A 14,410-nucleotide genomic window follows, 5' to 3' on the forward strand; every position below is an offset into this window, starting at 1 on the left:
CATCACAATTCTGTCTGTTTTCTCCTAATTCTAAGAAGAAAAAACACAAAGAAAATTGTGAAACTAATTGTGAGAATCGCAATATATGTCAGATTAGTGAGCTACTTTCAATACACTTATATGTGGCCAGACGAGCGCCGTCCCTCTGTGGTTGCTGGTGGCATACCCCCTACCCTATTAGTAATCAGTGTGGGAAGATATAAAATGACAACAAGGATGGTATGGGTCACGAGTCCCGCCCCTTCCGATTGGTCACTTCCCGTTTTCAGTCACTCGCCGGTGTTGGTTTGCATCTACGGCTGCCCTTCTGCAGGTAACTGGCTGCTTTTGCTCGTTGCTTTTTGATGGAAAGTTGATTGTAGTAAAGTGGTGATATCATTATTTGTTTCCTCCTCCCTTGCAGTCAGTTTGTTTCACTGCATTACAAAACTGTGTTTAACCCAACGGATAAGTCTAGGGTCTATTAATGATTGATCGAGCCCATTTTCCTCTGTGTTGGTGCTCCTATTGAGTAGGCGAAATTGAGTGTTTGTAGTAAGTTATTTTTTAAAATCCTTTGATTAGCTTGCTCGTGCACTCGGTCTAACTTAAATTCCCTTACCATTTTACAGACCGAAAGTGATTGCTGGGTGCCATTTGACAACCTGTAGCTATGTGGGGGGTTTCTAAACGACGCTGCTGCTTTAGGGGACTGGTTCACTGCTGATCGAGTGTTTTTTAGGAGGCTGCTTAACTGTTGCCCCGATGCTATTTTGCTCAAATGATGCTCAAATGGTTTAGATCTTACCTTGAAGGTAGAGGTTACCATGTCAGTATAGCTGACCATAGGTCGAGGTGGACACCCATGACGTGTGGAGTCCCACAAGGCTCGATTCTGGCACCTCTCCTGTTCAACCTTTACATGCTCCCTCTAAGCCAAATAATGAGAAAGAACCAAATCTCCTACCACAGCTATGCTGATGACACTCCAATCTACCTAGCCTTACTGCCTAATGACTACAGCCCCATTGACACCCTCTGCCAATGCATTGATGAAATGAGCAATTGGATGTGCCAAAACTTTCTTCAGTTAAACAAAGAGAAAACTGAAATGATTGTGTTTGGAAACAAAGATGAGGTTCTCAAGGTAAATGCGTACCTTGGCACTAAAGGTCAAACGACAAAAAATAAGGTCAAGAATCTTGGTGTGACTCTGGAGTCAGATCTGAGTTTCAATAGTCATGTCAAAGCAGTCAGTAAATCAGCATACTATCATCTCAAAAACATAGCAAGAATCAGATGCTTTGTTTCTAGTGAAGATTTAGAAAAACTTGTTCATGCTTTTATCAGCAGCAGGGTGGATTACTGTAATGGACTCCTCACTGGTCTTCCTAAAAAGACAGTCAGACAGTTGCAGCTCATCCAGAGCGCTGCAGCCAGAATTCTAACCAGAACCAGAAAATCAGAGCACATCACACCTGTCCTCAGGTCTCTACACTGGCTCCCAGTTACATTCAGAATAGATTTTAAAGTATTATTACTGGTCTATAAATCACTAAATGGCCTAGGACCTAAATACATTACAGATATGCTCACTGAATACAAACCTAACAGATCACTCAGATCTTTAGGATCAAATAAACTAGAAGTTCCAAGAGTTCAGTCAAAGCAGGGTGAATCAGCTTTCAGGGCTGATTGAAAGGGGTTTCCATTTACTATTGTTAGCATTTTCAACCACCAGTGTGTGGTGCGCCTGAGTGATTGTGTGTTGGTGTAAGTGACTGTTTTATTAATTTATAGTAACTGGATTTTGTGTTTTCAGGAGCAGAGCACCTAAGGCAGGGTGGATTCCTGGTGAAGGTCTTTCTTGCAGGTGTGCTGTGTATGTGCACTGTGAGTGTGCGTGCGTCACAGGTCTTGGTTGTCTTTGCTGTGGAGGCCTTGTGGTGCCCTTACTCTTTGCTGTCATGTCTCCGCTCCTGCACTCCTAAATCCAGGTGTTTTTATGTGTGTTTGTGCATAGTGTATTTTTAGTGGATGATTTTATTGATGCATAACAGTATATACATTGTCCCCCTTTTTGATGCATTTTTGAATAAATAAAGTTTGTATGTATTTTTCCTACCCACGTCTCTTGCCATTTACTGCAAGCTTACTTGTGTTGCCTTTCTAATATAAAATATAGGTCCCTGGCCATATTCCAGGGTGGCGTAGTCATGCTAGCTGTTGAACATTATTGTACCCCTTGGTTATGCCACATATAGAACACCTGCAACAATGAAACAGATAATAATATTTACATGTTGAAGCCATGCTTCTAATCACTTTTAGGTGCAGTACAGAGAAACACAATAGTCAATGGTGTGACAGAAGATTTATCAATTATTCATAAAAAATATATATGTTTGGATCAGTGATCAACAACCCAAACACTCAACCCAACACAACAACTGCATAGCACCACCCTAGAAATCACTCAAAATACCCTTGCAACTACATAGTAATAGGGCAATGACTTTTACAAAGATAAGCACATTGACGCTGTCTTTAGTAAAAGGCAACAATCTTGTTTAAAAGTAACTTCATGAAGTAATGCTCAGGGTTTCACTGAAAGAGCAAATCACCCTTGGAAATGGAAGGGTCTGAGAGCTTTTGTTTTCATTGTAAATGGAATCATGAGGAACAATGTGGTAATCAATCACCGCTGTTCTTCACTGTCAGGCCTCCTTTTCAAAAGATAAAAGAAGAAGAATCTTGCCGTGGCCAGAGAGCAGGGTAGAAAACAGACACAAAGAAAGTTAAACAGACTATTAAAAACTTAAAGTTTACAAAGGTTGACTGCACATTATTATTGTTGCATGCACTGGTGGTCTATTATGCACATTCAGTTTCAGATGTTTAAAAACTTAAAACAAACTATAGTGTTGTGGTTCACAATGCTTGCTATTATATTAAGTTTACTGCTCACAGCAGGGTTGCCAGCCTTTTACAACAAATCTAACTCAATTGACAATTAAAAACTGGCCCATACAATGGTCGATTAAACTATCCCAATAATACCAACTCAATAACTCAAAGAACTCAAAATATGCCAATGCCCATATCTAACATACTTTTTTCTTCAGCTAGACTTTTAACACGTACCAAAACTATGCTCATATTTTACCAGTTTTAGCATCCCTTTATTGGCTTCCTGTTAATTTTAGAATTCAGTTCAAGATTTTACTTACTGTTGTTAAAGCACTGAATGGGCAAGCACCTTCTTGTATTTCTAAACTTATTAACTTACATTCAACTCCTCTGTACACTAAGTTTTACAAGTTCCTTGGTCATAACTTAAAATGAAAGGAGATAGACCCTTTGCTTTCCACGCTTGTGGAACCTGCTGCCACGGACATTACGAGTGCTTCTTTTCTATCTATTTTAAGTCCAGACTTAAGACATTTTAAAAGCAATTATTCTATTGCTTTTAATCTTTATTGTGCATTGTTACTGTAATGCTCTTATTCTTATTACTTTTATTGTTATTTTACTTACTTGCTATTTCTTTTGATGAAAATCACTGTATTTTTGTAATTAAAAAAATTGTGTAATAAATAAATAAAATCATCTTTGCATAATACATGGAAAGTACTGCTACATGTGCTAAATGAGTGCTTACTCCATTTCAATATCCTGGTACAGATTCTATTGGTGGAATATATTTGTTAGAGTAAAATATTATATGCAAATATACAAATATAATTGATGAAATATGTCAAAACCATATCCTGAAGAAAGAAAAAAAAAAACTATGGCAATGTGGCCAAATTCCATAGGAAAACCACAAACTTGGTAACCCTGCCTAACAGTTTGGTCCAGATTTTAAAAAAATAAATAAATAACAAAAGTGTATATATATATATATATATATATATATATATATATATATATATATATATATATATATATATATATATATATATATAATTGTGACTTTCAAAGTCATTCTTTTCAAAGTGTATCATGATTTATTGTCATAAATACAGCTATTATCTCATCTAATCTAAAGGGCTTTGATTGTATGTACAAAGAAAGAGTATCAAATAAGCCTATCATGACTGTAAATGTTGAGAGACATCCTTTATCATGCCCGTTTCCACTGAGGGGCACAGTATGGGTTGGTACGGCTTACCTTTATCAGGCTGGCGCTTCTACTGCTAAAAGGGTACCAATTGTACCCAGTGTATGACAGAAAGTTTCAGTCAACATCACTCTCGCTCGAGAAAATGTCAAAGTAAAGCGTACAGGTTATTCACATATCATACGAGAAGCACATCTCACAAAACAGAGGCTTTACACACATAAACACTTTTTTATAAATGTTCATTACTAACCTTTTTATGATTATTATTTATGATTATTATTATAACTGCAGTCAATGACCGGGCAAAATAGCCTACTGTAACGTCTGCAATTATATAAAATAAATAAATAAATGCCACATATATGAACACAAAAAGCCCTTACAATTTCCCATATGTTATAAATTACAAAAAAACAAAACAAAACAAAACAAAACAAAAAACACGCAGCATACACTTAGTCCTTATTTGGGTTCAAAAACAACATGCAACATAAAGCCTACAATCAGTACAAACCACTCATCTGTATCTTTAATCTTCACCAGCATATGTAACCTCTTGTTAGAAAGTAATTCTATCATGCCGAGTTTGTAATAGTCTAGAAGATGATGATTTAGTTAAACATGGCAGTTTGTTCATGTTTTAGTTTGAAAGAATCCTTTGCTTCTTTGTTTTTTTGCACATCAGTCTTGCGTTTGTTCACTTCTGACAGGATCGTATGTCAGAAGCACTTTAATTGTCACACACACGTTGTTATCATCACCTCAAAATGTTTGTTAATTCAAATAAATATGTGCGATGAGCGCAAATGAGAAAGCAAAACCGCTCACGGTTTAGACGGCCTTGTAAATGGGGCACAGGCTAGAATCTGCTCTTCCTCTAGGCTTTGTGGCTGTTCATCAAGACGACAACAATGTTTGTTTGAGCTTGGGGAACCATGGCTCATTATTATATTTTTATCTTGTTATGACTTAATGTCTCAGCTGTGTATTTAAAAATGGCGGTTCCTTCGTTTTCATTCTTACTTGTTGCAAGAGCGAGTGACGTATCTCTGTAAACCGATAGCATTCAGTTGCTTTGTCTTTTGGTACCCTTTTTTTGTACTTTGCAAAGGGTACCCAAAAGTGGTATGGTACGGTTCGCTTTAAGGTACCTTTTGATAGTGAAAACAACCATAATAACTGTATTACTTAGTGGAAATGGGCCGTTAAGAGTAGGGGTATTTAGGTTTTTAAATGATTTATTTATTTATATAAATGCCAAATGTGAAATGTCAGATGTGTTTGTGAGTGTATGCTGCAAATTAAATTTCCATATGGGGATAAATAAAGCTAGCTAGCTAACCAGCCAGCCAGCTTTCACTTAAAGTCTTTTAAGTTTGTTAACTTAAACTTTTTTTAAATTAGCTAAAACTTTTAAAGTTACAATTCAGCCTTTTAATGTCATAGTTATGACATTTCATCATACAGTTCCCTTTAAAATGATGTTTGCTCTATAGGCATGAGTGAGCAACAACTATGTGCACAAACATGCTGTGCTTCTTTACAAAGTGACATTGCTGCTTCTGTAGTTTGCCATGAATAATACAGCACTTTCAGTCAGTTTTGCTGATTCATGTGAATGAGGATGAGTTTAGAGTTGTCTACTGTACTTCTGTAGATACTGTAGAATAATACAATCTTGATACCTGTAAAAACATATATTTACAAAAAAAATAAAGTAAACCTAAAGGTATTCTCACAATACAGTTTTATTATGCAATTGTTTATATGAAATGTCCTCTTATAATCATTTTATAGTCAGTATTTTATCACTCATGGCTACCTGCTGGTTTCTGACTCACCCTTCCCAACCCACGAATCACCAGTGTGTCGGCTGACTCCCCAGTTGTTCATCTTCCTGCACTTTTGTCCACGTTCTCTCTCTCTTTTTAATGCCGGACACGATTATCAGTAGCGACAGCTCAGCAGCGTCTGCCTAAACCAAGCTTCCCCTCTGCGTGCACTAGCAAACACCCTGCTGTTTTAGGATCAGACTGGGCTAAGGTCTATGACAAGTCCAGTTCACTTTTTAATTTACAAGCTGCAACCTCGTCAGAGTTAAATTTTAAGATAGGTATAACTAGGATCACATGAAATCTGTATTATAGAAAACATACATTACATACTATTCACTACTGTTTTAAAATGCAATTAATTCTGGTGGTGGTGGTGGTGGGGAGAGGGGGCGGGTTTGGGGGTGTTAGTTAGGACGATTTTTCCCACCCCACCCCGCTCTTCACTTCCATTCCATTCACCCACCCCCCAACCCCCAATCCAAACCCCCATCCCCCCCTTACGGCTCTTCACTTTCATCCATTCATTCTACATTAATTACCCTAAACTGTGCAAATAAAAGGATACATATTAAGCAATAACATTTTTGTTTTTTCACAGCCACACTACATAATTTTAGGGTAAATTAGCGTGAAATAATTTAGCAGGTCTGACCAGGATTGTGTGACTCCTGATGTATTGAATAAATGCCAGCTCTTTCCTTCACCTTTTTATATCAACATCTGAAGACAAAGACATGTTTTTTATGTTTCAGCTTGCGATTTTGAATACAGGATCTGGGTCTGTTGAATTTGAGTGTCTGCTGGATGAGGAGCGTGGGATGTGTTGGGAGGGCATGGCACTGGAATATGAATAATCATGCAGATGAAAGAGATTGAGCTGCAGTCATTGAGCCACATTTATCTTGTGGGTGGAAGTGCTGCTTCGGCTTAAATTTGGATTTTAAGAATGCAGTGCTAAATAGAGTTGCAGCAAAAAAGGCCATGTGAGTTTAAATCACATTTGTTCTGTCAATATGTGTCTGCTTCCAGAAGTCTTTATATCATTGTGTGGCAAATGCTTGTTGCTTGAAGAAGTATAGGTGTAGTTTATTGTAGGTCACAACAATTATTCACAACATTACCAATGATTACTTGTCAAATGAGAGGAAAAAATAAAATAGTTTTGAACTGAATTAATTATGTTTTATTTGTTTGACATTTTGCATCCTTATAATAGTGGTGAATAAAAAAAAACATAATTAGCATCTACACAAACAAAAAGGCTAAATAAATGACTATATTTAAATATATAAAGTGAAAATAGACAGTAAAATGTAAATAAAACATAAATATTAACCACAATTTTTTTGTGATACTAAAACAACACTGCTAAATAGTACCTTAATTATTTGTCTTTGTCTTGTCTAGTTTAACCAAAGGTGAAATGGTTGTGGCTAACTGAGACTCTTGAGTTTTTTTCCCCCACTTCCCTTACGTCAATTTGTGAATTGGCTTGCTTGGTTTGGGGAATTGTGGAGTCGCGCACTGAGGGATTTGACATCCCAGGTTCATTCAGAAAATGTACCTCTATGGACATTTCTGGAGAGAATACATCACAGGAGCAACGTTTTATTGCAGTTTCCTTTTCACAAATCCACTAGAGGCTGCCGTGTAGGCTTTTTGAGATCTCAAATTTCTCTCATGAGTACCATTCCCGCCTGCCGTTCTGGCGTTAATCCACCAGAGGCCGCTGTCAACTGACTGTTTGATTAACTGAATGATTGACTTACCAATCGACTAGCCCACCCTACTACTTCTGTAAACCCAACCAATTTTATTTTTAAAAGCACTGATTGACCCACCTACCATTTCCCAAAACCCAACTGACAATTTTAAAAAGCAATCCAAAGTCCAAGTCCACAGATGTACATGGCGAGCTAACTGGACAAACTGGTAACATCGGGCAAGCCGTCCATATGGAGGTAAGTGGTCAGCTGATAAGCACGAAAAGGAATGGAGTCACACCTCCCCATAGCGTTTGCTTTAAAAACAAAATGGAGCAATACATACTTCTGGTTACATAGTTTGTAATCTCCAGAAACGTATATAGGGCTGCGTTTTCATTTTGAGTCTGTGTTGGAATTTGCTTTTCAGTGTGTGGACTTTCAGCAGTCAAAATTAAACCACACTGAACGGAACTACACTGAACGTCAACTCTGAAAACTACTGGCACAGTTTCACTTTACTTAAACGTCTATGTTAAGCTGCTTGGACACAATCTACGTTGTAAAAGTGCTATAGAAATAAACATGGACTGAAATTTACCTAAATATTTTTAAAAGTAACACACTACCAATTATCATTAAATACATATTTTTTTTTAAGTATACACAATGTAAATTGGCACAATAAATTAAATGTTTAAATCATTACATTTTATCACATTTTTTAAATGTTCCTGTGCAGCTGTCACTTTAATTCTGTTATAATATAATATAGATTAGCTATTATTCCATTAAAATACAGATAAACATTTTATCTACAATACAGTAAGATTAATATTAGCAGTCTACATGATTCATGTCTACAGTACGCATAACCTTTAATTCAAACAATTATTTCGATTGAAAATCTCTAGTGAAACTGCGTTTGAACATCAGTTAAACACGAACAATAATATGTCGCACCATCGACACGACGCGCTGTCATTTTCGGGTTTCTTCGCCGATTTACACCTTCATTAGTCTGGATGAGTCTGTGTCATGAGCAGTCACTGGTGTCTATTGGAGAGTGGTAATGGTCTCCTCCTCCTCCCCCTCCTCCTCCTCTTCATGCTGTCGGCTGTGAGAGTCTGACAGCTCCGCGAGCCTCAAACCGATCACCGCACCGTGCTCGCCGCTTTTCCGCTCAGATGCGCTGTTTTCCCCGCGTCTCCCCATGTCTTCCGCGGCTCTGTCTGAATCCTCTCAGCGCTGATGTGACTGCAGTTCATCCGTTCATTTGACACGTTTCTTCAGTCGATGAGATGCGTTCACGGTGGACTTACGTCGCCTGGATTTGTGTCTTCAGTCTCGGCGCCTTCAGGACTTTCTGCATTCCCGCTAATGAAGGTAAGATGTGGGATCTGGTAAAGGTGATTTTTGGTTGACAAATTCCTCGACGAGAACACACGGATCTGGATGATTATCAAGCAAAGAACGCTTTTTTATCAACAAAAATTTGGATCCATTGGGTTGGCGGATGGTTGTTTGGAGACTAAAAGAAAAGTTCTTGGTGTCATATTTAGATTTATTGGTTTCTGAAATCTCCGTTTTGACGAAGTATGTCTTTCTAAATGATGAGTATTACTGAAAGGAAAACTAGAAGATACAAATGTTCCCAAGTATCATTAGACTGTCAAAAGCTTCAGCCAGAACATTCATTTACAGTTTAGACATTTAATCTCAGATCAGAATGAAAGCACTTTTCAGTGAACTTAAAGCTTTACAAGAGTATTAATGCAGACTCGATGGTTATTTTTAGCAAATTCCTTTTGGACATTGTTAACAAATGATGTATCGCTCTTTAAAGAACTCTCAAATCTCTCAAATCAATTGGTTGTACATCATTTTAAATAAATCATTATAGATAGATAGATAGATAGATAGATAGATAGATAGATAGATAGATAGATAGATAGATAGATAGATTTAGATAAAATATATCACATCTGTTACTGTAAACTGGGTAATAGCTGATTACATAATCATATTACAAAACAAAAACAAGTACATTTTATTACATTTTTATCTTATTACTTGCAATTAAATTTTATTATATTTTCTAATATTTATAATCATAATAATTACTTTTTCAGTGATTATAGTAAAATATTCATTCTACGTATGTAATTTGTTAATTATCCTTAATTATCTAACCTCTTTTAAAATTTTGGTTGAAAAATTAAAACTACAGTTCATGTATGTAGGCTACTTATAAACGCATTATATTCCAATTTACAAGTGCAGTCTAATAGTTTGCCATACTTACTGAAGTTTTCACAGTGTTATTTGTAATCAGTGTTAGACAAGATTTGAATAAAATCCACTCAAAATTGACAATAATTATATTAGACAAAATATCTGGCAGTCCATTATTGACTATATACACGAGAGCATCAAACACCTATCAGTTTGTTTCCAATATTCACTGAGACTTTAAAAATAGTTTTATTCAAGTCAAAAATATAATTTAACATCACTAAACAAATATAATGTATATACACCACTAACATTAAAGCTCTATTTTAATGGCTGAACAATCTAGAGATAACTTTTAAAGCTAACAATTGCAGATTGACACATTTTGTTTTGTGTATTTGCACTCCACAAGGTTCTTCAATTAAAATGCTCTCCACATGAGATGAAACATCATGTCATATATGACACATTATGTAATATATAGTCGAAAAAGCTACGGCTGACTGTTTAATGGAGCAGAAAGTTTTGAACATCAGGTCACAAAACTCCCAACCACACATCTCAATGCATTTCTGGATATAATTCATGAAGTATGTTGTCACTTAATTTCCTTCAGCATTCAGCATACACTGAAAAAATGGATGGTTCAACACAATTATTTTATGTTGTTACTACACAAATCAATTAAAGTAACAAATTAAAATAAATTCAACATAAAAAAGTCTAGAATTATGTCATTTTAACTCATTTTAGCAGCAAAAATAATTTTCTCAATTGTATTACATTCTCATTTCATATACCGCAGGCGTATTATTTATTCTGCAACAATCTATCATTAAAAGGGGAAGCTCACCCCAAAAAACTGAACATTTACACACTATTTACTCTCCCTTGGATGGTTTCAAACCTTTGTGAGATTATTTAGTCTGTTGAACACAAAGGAAGATATTGCGAAGAAAGCTGAAAGCCTGCTACCATAGTATTTATTTTTCTAACTATGGAAGTCAATAATTATAGGCTTTCAGCTTTCTTCACAATATTATATTTGGTGTTGAACAGAATAAATAATCTCACAAAGGTTTAGAACCATCAAAGAGAGAGAGTAAATAGTGAGTAAATGTTCAGTTTTTTTTGGGTGAACTACCCCTTTAAATGACAGATTATCGCAGGATGAACAATATGCTTGCGATATATGAAAGGAGACAAAAGATGTAAACACTTCATGTAAATTTTAAATATGCATTATCATTTTAGTGCTAGAAATGTGCTACAATGATAACATCCAATTTTTCATACTGAGCCACTTTTGTTTAAATAAAATCTTTGTTTTTTTTTGGAGAAAGCTCCACACGTGGGATGGCAAATTTGCATTAGAGGCGCAGAGACAAAGGAAACACAGACACAGTGTGCATCAAAGTTCCCTAAATGTGCTTAATAGTGGCCAGAGAAACGACAGCCTCCGACTTCAAATAATATTTCATGTTTGTATGGCTTCGTTTTCCAAGATGCAAAAAAAAAAGTGTATTTTCATGAAACACTCTTAAACTGTTGCAGATTTGAATTGGCGTACATTAGAAAAGGTTTCACCATGAGAAATGTCAACAAATGATCTGCGACTCCAATGGATGCGTTTCAATTTATCACTCTTGACTATAGAATATGTAAATATTGTAATGAGTGGGTCAGCATATGGATAGTGCGTTGACAAGTGTGGGGATGAGTTGATTGATTGTGGGCTCATGATGGCACAATAAAAATGAGAGCATGATGGGGGAGGGCAAACGGGTGCCTATGTAAACTGGCACAATAGAAGGACAGTGGGCACTTCAGAGTCACAATGGCACAATTTGAACAAACATGCCCATTCAGAGAGATTTGAGCAGCGGTGAACTGTAATTTTGGAGGGCAATATGATTTTGAAGCACTATAAATTAACATGAGCAGTTCTGGTTGTTGCGTTTGGATGATTTAACCTTGAGTAGAAAGAAAACATATATCAAAATATTCTATAGAAATGTGGTGTAAATCTTCCTGATGTTGTCTTAAAGAGATGTTTTGGTCAGATGTAACTTATTTAGGGGGAGGTTTAGTGATGTTAAATAATGTTTTTTTTCACTGGAAGAAAATTAAAATATTTAGGTCAGTTTTTTAGCAAACTGAGTTTCTAACTATGTGAAATGTATTGTCTGTTAAACTTTTTAAGCTTTTAAAGTAACTATTTTGGGGTTATAGATTAAAATTGGTTGTTATTGCCTCTACATGCATTTTAAATAGTTACTCAAAGCTTCCTAAAGGACAAAAAGTTGACTTGACAAAGACTAACAAGACAAATATATTAAAGTAAATTTTTTTCTCAATTTTCTGATTTCTTTGCCAACATCAGACATCAACCCAGATCAAAACACCCTCAATTATTAGCACACCCTGTTTATTTTCCCCCCAATTGTTGTTTAACCTGGAGAGAACTTTTTTTAAGACATTTGTAAACATAATAGTTTTAATAACTCATTTCTAATAACTGATTTATTTTGTCTTTGCCATAATGACAGTAAAATTATATTTTACTAGATATTTTTTCAAGACACTTCTAAACAGCTTAAAGTGACATTTAAAGGCTTAACTAGCTTAATTAGGTTAACTTGCCAGGTTAGGTTGATTAGACAAGTTATTGTATAATGATGGTTTGTTTTGTAGGCAATCCAAAAAATATAGCTTAAAGTATAAATATATATATATATATATATATATATATATATATATATATATATATATATATATATATATATATATATATATATATATATATATATATATTATCATTATTGTGAAAATTTCCTTGCTCTGTTAAACATGATTTGGTAAATATTTAAAAAAGAAAACTATTCAAAGGGGGTTTAATAATTCTGATTTCAATACAGTAAATTGCAATATAAACACAATTTCACTAAATGAAAAAAAAAAACAGTTGGAAAGAATTTATTATTTTGATTGATTGGGATGATTCTGTATGATTCTGGGATGATTCTGTATAGGAGTGCATTCAATATATAAAAAATCTTCAAGCATTGATAAGTTCAATAAAGTAATACAGTTAAACTGTATTCACGTATACAGTAATTAAATAACTAAACGTAAAATAAAACCACAAACAGTTCAATAAATTTATCTTTATTGATTTGTCAATGTTACAATACCATTTCATCAGCCTCAATGCTCTTAAAACCCTTACACAGTCGCAGACCTAAAAAAAATACACTTGCAAAATAATAGATTATAATCCAGACTCAACATTGCTTTTACTTGCAATGTAACTACGAATGGGAATGATCACATTGTGATATCGATGCTGAAGCAATATATTGTGCAGCTCTACTGTCTATCATTTCTGTACTATAATTTCTTTAATTGTTCTTTTTTAAACACAGAATTTAAAACAGATGCATGAAAAGAAATGAAGGTGAAATATTCTAAAATAATGAGTACATTTCCAAAAAAAAGTAAATGCTTAAGTTAGCAAGCAAGCAAACAAATGTTAATATGGACACACAAGATTAAAAATATACAATTTTAGTTAAAACCACATTTAATCACATTACAATTACATTAAAATGTATAGTATTTATTAATTTTCTGAGAAAAAAAAAATCACACAAATGACAGAAAACACCAATTTTATATATATATATATATATATATATATATATATATATATATATATATATATATATATATATATATATATATATATATATATATATATAAAAAAATAAAGTAGACATTTATAGTCTTTTTTATATGTTTATAAAACCACTTGTAAATTTCTTGTGATCTGGACAACACAAAATGGGGTTATTTAAACTCCAAAAAAAAAATATGATCATATATAAGTTGGATTAAGTGTTGTAAAATTACAATTTCAGTGTAGATATCATATCCTGTAGGTATTCTTTTTCATCCTGGAATACTGCTGTATTTAATATACTTCTTAAAAAAATATACTACAAGTTTTAAAATAAAAATCAAATCTCCTTTTATAACAGCCTGAGCTGTTTTCACTCTGATCTAAGCTGCGATTTCCCTTGAATAAATGTTCTTATAGAACAAGTTTACAAAAACCTTTAAAGACACAAATTAAACATCTTAAAAAGCAAAACAAAGCTATTAACAAAATGCTTCATGTTTTGAAGTAGTCGTAAACTGATATTTTATAGTCAGATTTCCGCACACTGCACATCATTCAACATTTGTATCTGCCTGTATGGACAAAAAGCTCTCTTTTATCTAGTTCACAAATGCATTTCTTCATGCTAATTAGATTTATGGGATTCTCCCCAGGATATTTTTTCACTTAAAGTAGGACATCAATATCTGTCATTCAGATGAAACACATTTAATCCTCATTTAGGGACAGTTAAATGGGCCAGACAGACTTTTTTTTATAGCTTTATCCAATGCATATTTGTCCTAAAGTGAGTGTGAATAACTATGTGGGGTTACGTAACTTGTTATTCAGCAGGGCATGAAGTGAAAAT

At 34.5% G+C, this 14,410-nt stretch overlaps 2 protein-coding genes across 4 annotated transcripts in view; one reads left to right on the plus strand and one right to left on the minus strand.

The window, feature by feature from the left end:
- The window catches only part of LOC137496564 (uncharacterized), a 251,045-nt gene that overhangs the window by 104,948 nt on the left and 131,687 nt on the right, over positions 1–14,410 (minus strand). The window lies entirely within an intron of this gene.
- Positions 8,791–14,410, plus strand: part of epha5 (EPH receptor A5) — a 214,681-nt gene continuing 209,061 nt past the window's right edge. For all 3 annotated transcript variants that reach the window (XR_012386171.1, XM_001338028.9, XM_021479281.2), the window contains exon 1: positions 8,791–9,029. Coding sequence is in view for 2 of the 3 variants with exons in the window: in XM_001338028.9 (XP_001338064.4) it covers positions 8,945–9,029 (85 nt within the window). In the remaining variant the exon portion in view is untranslated. The remainder of the gene's footprint in view (positions 9,030–14,410) is intronic.

This window comes from Danio rerio, chromosome 10, assembly GCF_049306965.1.
Source record: "Danio rerio strain Tuebingen ecotype United States chromosome 10, GRCz12tu, whole genome shotgun sequence".
Classification (NCBI taxonomy): Eukaryota; Metazoa; Chordata; class Actinopteri; order Cypriniformes; family Danionidae; genus Danio; species Danio rerio.